A 12,841-nucleotide genomic window follows, 5' to 3' on the forward strand; every position below is an offset into this window, starting at 1 on the left:
TAGGACTAGCTCCCTAATAGATCATAGTAAAATGAAGAGGAAGAATACAGCTAAACCATGGATGAATAGAAGGATGCATGAAGAGGTAAAGAAAAATAAAAATAAAACATTCACCAAGGGAAATGATAGTGAGGGCATTAAAATGGTCCTCACTTATAGCAGTGACGTGGGCAACATTTGTGATATCATTAAACGACACTGGCAAATATTGTACACTGACCCAGAGCTTAAGACACAAATAGGGAATGCCCAGAAATTTATTTTTAGGAGGAATAAGAATCTAAAGGATATATTATGTAAGGAACCCTGTAATAAGAGAAATATTAAGATTAATAGTAAAGGTACCTTCCCATGTTATCAGTGTAAGGCTTGCCACTTCATATTGCAATCTCAAATATTTGTACATCCCAGGACAAATAAACAATATGTTTTTGAAGGATATGCTGATTGTAAAACTAAGAATTTGGTATATATAGCTGTATGTCAAGGATGTGAAACTGACTATGTGGGGAAAACCAATAATATGTTTAAGACCAGAATTTACAAACATTTATCAGATATTAGACTTGGTAATGAGCGTAATGCTTTGGCATTACATGTGAAGGATAACCCTACACATTCATTTCTATTTATGGTGATACAGGTTGTGATTCCAAACACCAGGGGGGCAATTTGGTAAATGAAACTGAATGTGCTGAAACCAGAGTGCGATTAGGAGCAGATAGGTCTCCTGGTATTAATGGGTTTATACCTTTAAAACCCATCCTAAAGAAAAGGAGGGCTTTTTATTGAAATGTGATAGGCTGATATTTATTTTAAATATGTGAGGTTTTATACTGTGTGTTATCTGATGAAGGGCATATGGCCTGAAAGCGCTCATCTGTGGAAATAAAGTTTTATGGTACTTTTATCGACGTGGTTGTCCTCTGTTTGCTTGTTTTTGGATATTCATGGATTTGCTACATACAGAGGACTTTGGTGCAAGAGACTGTTTTTTCTTAGGGATGTAAAATAACTCACAGCACCAATCATAAGGGTAGGGGGTGCTACCCTGTGCCCTGGCCAAATTTCCCCTAGTCAATATGAACACAATCTTACATCTCACAAGAAAGAGGTCAATGGAGCTGACCCAGTCAACAAAGTTTAAATAAGCACTGAGACCCCAATGTGCAGGTAGGGTGGGAGGTAGTGGTCTCTATGTCATCAGAGGCTAACCTTCAGGAAACACCAGAACCAGTGAACCTTCAGGTAAAACAGTTAACATCAAGACAGATAAAAAATGACACTTTTAGAAGAGAAAGGGAAATCTACCTAGAACTGTAGGGGAAGAAACAAAAAAAAACATTTCTTTTACTTACTCATACTTTAATTGGGTCTATATAAAAACGTTTCTTCTTCTTACTCATACTTTAATTGGGTCTATATAAAAACGTTTCTTCTTCTTACTCATACTTTAATTGGGTCTATATAAAAACGTTTCTTCTTACTCATACTTTAATTGGGTCTATATAAAAACGTTTCTTCCTCTTACTCATACTTTAATTGGGTCTATATAAAAACGTTTCTTCTTCTTACTCATACTTTAATTGGGTCTATATAAAAACGTTTCTTCTTACTCATACTTTAATTGGGTCTATATAAAAACGTTTCTTCTTACTCATACTTTAATTGGGTCTATATAAAAACGTTTCTTCTTCTTACTCATACTTTAATTGGGTCTATATAAAAACGTTCCTTCTTACTCATACTTTAATTGGGTCTATATAAAAACTTTTCTTCTTACTCATGCTTTAATTGGGTCTATATAAAAACGTTTCTTCTTCTTACTCATACTTTAATTGGGTCTATATAAAAACGTTTCTTCTTACTCATACTTTAATTGGGTCTATATTACAAGATTGAAGCTTTAGTAATCAAATAACTAAAGATCGATCTTGTAATATCAAAAACTAAAAATGTCCAAGGAAACACTTCCCTTGGCCGTTATGTGGATTATGTAATTTTGTCCAATTTGGAGCGATGTCGGCGTTTGGTATATATAGTTGGAGGGTGTGCCCCCCACTTGAATTGCAATTTAAATTCTTTTTTGTTTTATGTGGCCAAGGGAAGTATTTCCCTTGGTTAAATCAGCCATTCAATATTTTTAGTTTTCAATATTACAAGATTGATCTTTAGTTATTCTATTAACTAAAGCTTCGATCTTGTAATATAGATGCCTTTAATTTTCTAGAAGACTACAGAGTAAGTTAGCCTGTAATTTAAACCACAGCAGGGTCTTAAGTAGGCTTACATGATTTGGTCAGAATAAAGAAAAAGAAGATGGCTCTTGTAGTTGAGGAATCATGTCCCAAAAACTAACAAATGTAGATGTGGAGTCATCCACGTATGTGTGTTTCCAGTTTGTGAGTCAACTGGCAACCCATCTTACAACAAAGGGGTTTACATTCAGTTTGCTAAGTTTATCAGTAATGCCTGAGTGTGGGATTGTATCAAAGGGCTTTGCCAAGTCAAGTATGCTGTGTGCACAGATTTGCCTTTGTCAATGTCCCCAGTCACATTTTTGAAGAAATCCACGAGGTTTACGAGGCAGGATCTGCCCTTGACAAAGCTAAATTGGGTTGGCTCCAGAGTTTGGAAGTTGCCTATGTCTGCATTTATGAGATCCATGATGATATGCTCTATGGCTTTACAGATGAGGCTGGTCAGACTTATGGGTCTATAATTCCCTGGACCTGTTGCTAAGCCACCTTTGTGGAGAGGTATAACTGTATCTGTTATCCATTCCAGAGGAACAAAGACAGTGGTTAGGCTGTGATTGAATAGGGTACTTAATGGCGATGCTAGTTCATGTTTAAGTTTGTTTAGAAGGCAGCCTGGGATGCCGTCTGGTCCCATAGAGGCCATGTTTTTTGCCTTAAGACAAGGCTTTATTGACCTGCTCTTCGGATATGTAGCATGGAGGAAGTTGGTTGCAAGCTTTGTGACAAGTTTGGAGGGGATAAGGGAGTGAAATTTTTGCCAAATCTATCCACTAGCAGGTGTGTTATCTCTGCAGTATTAATGTGTGAGATACCATTAGTCAGTAGTTTGGTACATGCTTAAATCATACCTTTTAAGCTACATATGTAGCTGTAAAAGGCCTTATGACTATTTTTGGCTGTAATAGCTAAGTTTTTCTCAAAGTTACCCTTTGAGTATTGGACATGCTGTCTTATTTGCCTATTGAGGCTGAGGAGGGAGCTTTTCCATTGTTGGGGTCTCTCCTTAGTTTTCTTACAGATAAACGTTTTCCATGTGTTGTAAAGTTTGTTGATGCTGATGTCCACCAGGATGGCTTTTTTTACTTGGGGCTTTGACTTTTATTCTCTCTGGAACAGCTGAGTCTATTCACTTATGCAATTGATTGTACAGGGCTTTAATGTAAGCTTTGCGTAGTTACCACTTCTATCTGGGGGTGGGGCTTGGAATGCATTTATACCTTCCCCTAGGAGGGTATAGTTTGGTTTGGTGAAGTATTTTAGTCTGACTTCTCCCTTTGTAACTTCTGGCGTTAGTGCTAGTTCAAAGTCGACTGATTTGTGGTCATATTTAACTAATGAGGGTCTTACAGTTATGGTGGTGCTTTTGTTTGTCATGTTAGTGAGGATCAGATCTAGTATGTTTACTCCTCTTGCTGAGGTTTGACCAATTTGCTCCAGGGCATTTGAACATACCTCTTAACTATCCAGCTTTTCAGAATGTCCAGATTTTTGCTTTATATTTTTGGTCTATTTTCCACAGAAAATTTGTGATTTTGTGCCAAGTCACTGGAATGATTTGAGGATTGAAGTCAATAAATAAAGACATACATTTGAGTTTCATACTTCGAATCCTTCAGAAAATATATGTTAACACAAACCCTGATAGTCTAGCAACTTTCTAAGTTTATAAGAGCAATATTTAAAATCTGTCTTATTTTTGGGCCTTTGTTCCCCCATTTTGTTATGCTTTGTCCAGGTTTCTTGCTCTAAGAGGTTGAGAGGTATGCATCTGAGTTACCAAAGTCAATATACTTTTGTGCTAGTGAGTTAGGACTAGAGAAGGTGTCCCATTTGATGGTTGGATAATTGAAATCCCCCATGACCAGAGCCTTTGTCAATATTTGGATTGACTCCAGTTGGGTCAAGTAGGCCTTGTGCACATCATGATCCATGGAGGGGGATCTATAACTATGACTATGACTTGAATGGAAGTCTTATCCACAGTAATCTGAACATGGAGTAACTCCATAGAGCTCTCTGTCTAACTAGTCAGGAGATGAATTTATCTCTACTATAGATAGAAACACTACCTCCTTTGGTTCTCACATGTTCATTTTGTGGTCTGAAAGTGTGGAAAGCATTGTAGGCTTTCAAGGCTGGGTGGCAAGAGGATAGCATAGATTTGTTCCTGTGTATTAAGTATCTTACAGATTGTCTCTGTCCATAAGGCACATAGGTACTACCCCATGTGTGAATTTGTGATTCCCCATCCATTGATCCAAATTGTGTTTGAAGAGGGCCAGGGAAGGGATCTGCTTAATATGAATAGGAAACCTGTTCCAAAGGCGGGGCAATCTCTGAGACTCTCTAGCATGTTTTGTTTAAGTCACTGACTAAGTTTGGATCCCTAGATCACGTGACCCTCATACTGTTTGACTTGTGGATGTGTAGCAGCTCCATCAGGGCTGGATTTATGAGTGCCTTGGAGGTCAGGCATAGGTCACCCTTTAATAGTCGGCAGGAGACAGAGTAAAGGGATAGGGCTTTTACTGTACCCACATAGGACATGTAGTTTACACCCTATATTTTCTTTTTGAGTAACCTCAGAATTTGCACCAGCTGCTGTAAGTGCCTAGTCAAGTACATGCCAAATAGCACATTGTACACTATTATTGGTTTAATGAGGGCTGAGTACAGTGGGACTATTATTTCCTTGGATCTGGATGCCATACTTTTCCTTATAAGTTGTGCCACATAAAAGGAGTTCCTCACCACTGTGGACCCATGGCAGTCAAACTTCAAGCTACTATGTATCTGTTTACCTAGATGTCTCAACTTTGAATCTACTCTTAGGAGTGCGCTATTGATGTTGTAATTTGCAGGAGAGATTTGACTTCCCAAATGGTATGATTATTCATTTTTACACATTTAGTTTTAGGCCATTGTACTGGCACAATTATTTGTCTAATCTAGACCCTCCTGAAGGATATCTGCATCACTGGGAGATTGAATGACTGCTCCCAGCCTGTAGTCTTTGGCAAACTTTGTCATCCAGAGGCCTTCCACATTAGCCTGGACTTCAGAAAAGTATATTGCACTGACAGGAGTGGTTGTCCTCTTAATTCAAGAAGGAAGGAGATGCCTGTGATATTTCCAAGGAGACTACAAGGAAAATTGGCATTAACTACCCCAGCCACATAATGAAGGACAATGGTTCAAAATCAGGGATGGATTCTAAATGTTTGTTCTTATTTACCCAAAATATTACTAGAGTGGTACATTTTGCATTATCATACATTTTCTAAAAGATATGGCCAGATTCTGCACTGTGTACACGACTTATATTCAAGATCATTCCTACCACATTTTGTGTGCTTTCTAATCACTCAGAAAGATTGCACTAAGTGTATATGTAGTCTACACTTTGTGATAACCTTTATGAATCCCCTTTAGTATTTAAGGCTGCAAGAAAATCAGTAGAAAAATAAAAATTGAAAGGAAGAAGGTGTGAATAATACTTGTGTTGTCTGTTTTTTTCAGAAAGGTGTACACTTAGTGTAGGCATTAATGAATCGCACGGTGAAACTTACATGTTTGTCAGCATTTATTGGGTACAGTCTTTAACAATTCATCAGAAGAATACCACATTTATGAAAAATGGACCAAAAATATAAGAGGGACATTCTAAAAATAGTGAAAGTCATTAAAGTTTCTAGCACAAGAAAGAAAGGCCTTCCAACCATGACTTGCCATTTGACTTTCAGTTGCTCTGTCCGTGTTTGTGACCTTGAACTATTGATCACTGCAAAGCCAGACCCACAATATCTAGGGCAATTATCTTTTTACAGTTCTGAATGCACTTGCACTGTTTCAAACATTGTGCTTTGCTAACCTTTTAGCTGCAACTCAAGAAGCTATATTGTCTGGTGTCTGGAAAGTAAAGTGTCATTGACACTATACACACAGATACACACACACACACACTCATATCATGCACAGACACACAGATATGCATGCATACACAGACAGACACACACACACACAGACACAAATGCAAGCACACACACACACACACACACACACACACACACACACACACACACACACACACACACACACACACACACACACATACATGCAGATGGCTTTACATTACTAGTCTGTTGTTCAGCTCCAACCCTTCCATTAAACTGAGTAGATGTTCTCTATCAAAAGACAGCACACACTTTTGCTTCATGTTCCAAACTGTAAAAAATAATTATTCTCTCAGTAATCACTGTACTGCACTATTTGCATGCAGCATTTACAACAGGACTGATGTCTCCTACAGAGGTAGAGAGGTCTTTCAATCACTCAAGCATAATGCACTGAAACAATCTACACAGAATTTCACAATGTGTTATGCCTGAATCCCAGGAAATATACTTCAACTTTTACACAGACAAGTTGTTTCCCTCCTTGACCCCTGTAGTAATGCTGCTGGTATGACACCTTACAGATGACTCCCAGGTGGTCTAGTGTATCCTCCTTCCCCGATCCCCATTTTTCTGTTGGTTCATAGGTTCATAGGTTGGTACAAGGCTATCAGCCCTAGGGCCTATACAAGCCTAGCCATAACAATTCCCTGGCTATTTCTTACCACATTATTTACTTTCCTGGACCCCTGTCTAGCAGGGCGACTGACGTGATCCCTGGGGTGAATTTCCTTTCTCCCATCCAATCATCAAGGTTCCTCTTGAAGAGGTCCAAAGAGGCACTCTGCTTGACATGTATGGGCAATCTATTCCCGAGTCTGGGGAGTCTCTGGGTCAGGAACCTATCCCTCCAGCATGTTTTGTTTATTGTGATGACAAGGTTTAGATCCCTGGAGCGTGTAGCTCTGAGGGATTGGGATTTCTTTAAGTGTAGCATGTCCAACAGCTCTGGGTTTGACATAGCCTTGTATGTTAAGCAGAGATCGCCTCTAAGTACACGATATGCGACAGAGTATAGCTGGAGTTTTTTAAGGCGGTCAGCGTAGGGCATCTGCTTTAGGCCTGTGATTCTTTTAGTGAGGTATTTCTGAGGCCTTTCCAGTTGTTGCAGATGTCTTGAGAGGTACATACCAAATGGGGTGTTGTATTCTATAATGGGTCTAATGAGGGATGAGTACAGTGGGACAATGACCTCCTTTTTTCTGGATGAAAAGCCCTTCGTGATGAGGTGTGCCACATAGAAGGATTTCCTGACTGTTGTGGCGATGTGGTTATCGAAGGTGAGACCACTGTCCACCTGTGTCCCTAAGTCTCTTATCACACTTTCTGTGTTTAGTGTACTGCCACCTATATGGTAATTCATGGATACATGTTTTTCCCAAAGGGATAACAATACATTTCTTGGCATTGAGCTTGAGCCCATGGCTCTGGCACCAAGCATCTGTTTCTGTAAGGCCCTTTTGTAGAGTATCCACATCATTTGGGGATTCAATAATGGCTCCCAGTTTGCAGTCATCTGCAAACTTTATTAGCCAGAGTCCCTTTGTGTTGACCTGTACTTCAGAGAAGTAGATGCCAAACAAGAGCGGCCCCAGGACTGAACCCTGAGGTACTCCACTTGTCACTTGTCTGGAGCTGGATTTGGAGTCGGCTACTTTTACAGTGTGGGTTCTATCAGTAAGCCATTTAGCAACCCATTGGGTGACATAGGGATTAATGCCCAACTTAGTAAGTTTATCTATGATTCCAGAGTAGGGGATGGTGTCAAAGGCCTTGGCAAGGTCTAGATAGGCTGTGTGGACCACCTTACCCTTGTCCATGGCTCTGGAGACTGATTCAAAGAAGTCAATCAGGTTCAGGAGACAAGATCGGCCCTTCACAAACCCAAACTGGGTGGGGTCCAGTGTTTGAAGGTTGCCAATGTCTTTGTTTATAAGTTCCATGATAATATGCTCCACAGCCTTGCAGATAAGGCTTGTCAGACTGATGGGACGGTAGTTTCCAGGATCCAAGGTGGATCCCCCCTTGTGGATTGGGATAGCTGTAGCTCTGCGCCACTCAGTGAGCACAAAACCTGAGGTGAGGCTATGATTAAACATGACACTTAGGTGAGGTGCCAGTTCATATTGTAGTTCATGTAGTACACAGCCCGGGATGTCATCTGGTCCCATGGATGCTGTATTCTTGGCTTTAGAGAGTGCGTTTTGTACCTGTGTGGCCGTTATTACTGGAATTTGGCAATCTTCCGGTATTGAGATGGGCCATTTAGGGGGTGAGAGGGGGGTGAAGTTGGCACTGAATCGATCTGCCAGGATATTGGCAATATCCTTCGGATCAGTATATTTAATGCCATTCTGTTTTAGCTCAGAGCAGATCTGAGCATTGCCGTTTAGATTCTTGACATAGTTATAGGATGCTTTGTGGTTGTCTTTGGAATCTTTGGCAATTTTATTTTCGTAACTAGCTTTGGAGGATTTTATGAGGCATCTCAGTTTCTTACTGAGGCTAGTAAGGGAGGTTTTGCATCCTGGGATTTTCCTCTTTTCTGCAAAAGTTTCTTCCTTTTGTTGTAAAGTTTGTTTATGGCAGGGGACCACCAGATTGGCTTCCTTTTTTTGGATGAGAGCATTTTGGTTCTATTTGGGATGGCACGATTCATGCATGAGTGGATGTGCTCGTACAGTGCCTTAGTGTAGGATTCAGCAGTTGAACTTTCAGTTCCCGTCTGCATGGGTGTCATGAAGTTTGTCACTTCTGACTTAAGTAGCATGAAGTTGGCTTTGGAGAAGTTTTTTATGGTGGTTTCTTTACTGGGGGTGGGGTGGGATGTGGATGTTAAGGGTGATTAGCTTATGGTCAGACCTGACTAACGAGGGGGTGACCATAGGTATGGAGCATGGTGCTGTTATAACACTTTAAAATTAAGCCATGATGTCTAATGGTTCCTGCCCACCACTTTTGTGTTCATCATTTGAACACAGCCTTTTGTCTGTATTCACTACTGGAACATGGTGGTGATGGTCATGCTGATTTACACAACTCAGAGCTTTTTTGAATTGCCCAGCTGTGCAGATGTTTTCCTTGAGGTGGCTCTGTGAAGAGAACACATGGCTAATTGGCATATACCTCTTCCCCAGAATGCATCATTAGCATTCAGCATGGCTGTTGGTACAGCCATTAGCAATGCTGCATGTCTTTGTGTTGTAGGGCAGTACATCACTGTGTAAGGGTGCTAGCTGAACTGGGGAAAGGAAGGCACATGGAGGTATGCATGCCACAGTATCTTCATGAATACCCCTCATGCTGTACCCATGCCCTCTGATTGCCTTAACATTTTTTGTAACCACCATCCACTCAGCTAGTGCTTTCAACAGGTTCATCCCTTAACCCTGTCTGTGGATAAGAATTTTCATGGACTCAGGTCAGTCAGTCATTTTCCAAAATTTTGCTACTCATAGCTCTCAAATATGTAGCTCAGTAATAAGGGACAAAATCAAAAAATAGGGGCAAAAGGCCTTAAACAGGGCAGATTTTAAGCATTGCATTTATTCTGAGACAGTTGCCAAAACATATATTTGAATCCATTTTCTGAAGTATATGATGTCTGAAATCAAATGTCTGTCATTCTGTATGATGACAATCCTCATCAATTTGCCAGAAAACTGAAGGTTTATGAAGAACAAACCAAACATTTGAGGGAAACTCATAAATTCCATTTTCCACCAAAAATATGGGTTTGAATTAAATTTTTATTAAACTGGATGACTCTTGAGTTATTTTCTTTCAAAGGATAAGTGCATGAGAACTTTAGGGTACTGGATGCTGTGACAGTTTACATAGATTAAGAGCATTTACATTTGGATTTATATATACATATTTATATCTATCTATATCTATCTATCTATATATATATATATATATATATATATATATATATATATATATATATATATATATAAATTAAATTATATATGTATGTCTATATATATATATATATATATATATATATATATATATATATATATACATACATACATACACATGAGAAATTAAAATTATGAAGTCAATAAATGTATGACTGCAAGACTGATAGAAAGTTAGGTGGCACCTAGTCAAAGAAATAATGTAGTAATATGTGTGTGTGTGCCTGTGGGGGTGGTAAGTGGTGGGTTATGGCCATGGTTCTACTTGCTGAATTTTTCTGCAAGCTGCTTCCATATACATGGCTGTCGTGTGATGGGAGTTTGATTTAAGCCCACTACAGAATCATCTGAAATCCTTAAGATCCTGTATCCTGATCCTCCACAAGGACCTTGTTCTATTGGCATAGATATGTGTTTTTTTCATCGCATATCCATGGAGCACCAGTCCTTAACTTGTTACTTATTCACTCATTTCCCTACTTTGAATTTGTGGCAAGGTATTTCACAATACATCTGCTGAATTTAATTATTTTTTTTATATTTCTAGACTTATACCAATATGCCCTACTGTCTTCCATTTTCATCTTCATTAGTCAAAAGCATATATAATATGTGGATTGGTTATTTTCTGTCTTGTTCATTTTAAGTAACTTGTCCATGATGCATGAATAAACTACTGTGACTGAGTTCTCATTCTTTCATTGTAATAATTACAATATGGCTGATCAATTCAAAGGTAGTTACTAGGCACACCATTGAGGAGCCTATCGTAGTCTTCAAATTTCAGCATTACCCTTGCCATTACATTTTATCAGTTATTAACAAAACCATCTTCTTGTGGTTGTCTATTATTTTGGATCAACTGTTCTATTTACTATGAAATTATTGCTGAGCTTACAAAAGTGCATACAACACTAAGACATCTCACGTGCATTTACCATATCTTCAAATTTGTTTCAGTTGGATTACAACTAGTAAATGGCCCTCATCCATGTGCTGGAAGATTGGAGATCTATCATGACAATGAATGGGGCACAGTGTGTGATGATGGCTGGGGAATGGAGGAAGCTGCTGTTGTCTGTAGAGAACTGGGATGTGGAGATGCTGTTTCAGCACCAGGGACAGCTCACTATGGACAAGGAACTGGACCAATAATGCTGGATGATGTAAACTGTGAAGGATATGCGTCGTCACTGAAACAATGCTCATCCAGGGGATGGAAGATGCATAACTGTAGCCATCGCCAGGATGCTGCAGTTCAGTGCAAAGGTAAATGAACATTTTTAACTAAACTAATATATTCATGGCACAGCATTTGGTAAGCAGCTTGTATAAACCTCTACTAACTGTCCTGATCCAAAAGTATTTTCTGCTTGTCAGTCAAACTGTACATAGCTACACAAAACCTTTATTTGTTATCCTGTATCACAAAAATGCTATTTTATTTTGACGTTTCTTTTGTTTCAAATATGGGGTTGACGAGAAGCTAACAAAAGGATTGGTGTATGCATTGTTTCTTTAGTACTTCAAATCTCAAATGCTTAGTATTTGAAATGTGAGTATAGGATCATAGGAGGTTACTTGGCTATTGATCCTGAGGCCCTTATAAGCCTAGCTAAGAGGTTAGCCCATGTTTAGACAAATCAGCACCCAATGCCCCTGTCCAGCAGGGACATGGGTGGAATCCTAGGGGTAGTAGTAAGATATTGTCTGGGATTTATGAACATCAACATGTAGCACTAAGCTCGTGCACAACAAGGAGTGACAAGCAAGAAGCAGTAATGCATGTTACTGTTAGATGGAAAACAAAGGTTATTGGCTGTATATGCTAATCACCATATAATTATTTGTGCTGTATGCTAATAAAGCAAAAAAAAAAAACATGACAAAAATGATTCAGACACATATAAAACACATGGAAAGGTGACTTGCCCATTTTAGGTCTGAATTACAACATATGCTGGAATACAGAGCAGAGAAAATGTCATTATCTCCATGTGAATTTTTGTGTTGTGTGAGTGTGGGTCTGTGAGTGTGTGTGGTGTCATGGCCAATACCCAAACAGTACACATAAAACAATAGGCATGAGGATGCAAATAAAACAAGCAGTGTAATATCCCATATGCATTTCCACCAAAAAACAGTAAACTACAGTACAGAACAGACAGTGCCGATGCAGGAATGTACAGCTAACAAACAAAGATCATAAATAGATATGTATAAATTCATAGGTCTGTAGGTGATTACTTGGCTATTGGCCAATGAACTATTTTAATCTTAGCCAAGCTTACCTCAAGTTTACCAAAATATTGCTGACATATGGCAATACACTGAAGAATTTCATTTTTCATGATATAGGCATGACACATCAAGCATTCATAGCCTGTCCTTGTCCATTAGGGTTACAGGTGCCAAACCAGGGGTAAAGTTCTAATTTCACATCCATTGGTCCAAGACACTTTTAAGTATGGTTAGACATGAGCTTTGCTTCACATGGATGGGAAGCCTGTTCCAGAGAAGAGTAATTCTTAAGACACATACTTGTCCTGCCAACATGTCCTGTTTATGTCACGCATGAGGTTAATGTCCTTAGAATGGGTATTTCTGATGCCATTTGTTTTGCAGGTAGCAACAAATCCATCAGTGTGGGATCAGAGAATGCCCTGTAGGCTAGGCAAAGGTCACCATGCAGTAGTCTATAGGA

General features: G+C 39.1%; 1 protein-coding gene across 1 annotated transcript in view; it reads left to right on the plus strand.

Moving 5' to 3' along the window:
* Positions 1–12,841, plus strand: part of LOC122815301 (deleted in malignant brain tumors 1 protein-like) — a 1,941,982-nt gene that overhangs the window by 259,778 nt on the left and 1,669,363 nt on the right. The window contains 1 exon segment of the mRNA XM_044087678.1: positions 11,098–11,406. Coding sequence (XP_043943613.1) covers positions 11,098–11,406 — 309 coding nt within the window.

This window comes from Protopterus annectens, chromosome 1.part1 (assembly GCF_019279795.1).
Source record: "Protopterus annectens isolate FY-2018-M chromosome 1.part1, PAN1.0, whole genome shotgun sequence".
Lineage (NCBI taxonomy): Eukaryota > Metazoa > Chordata > Ceratodontiformes > Protopteridae > Protopterus > Protopterus annectens.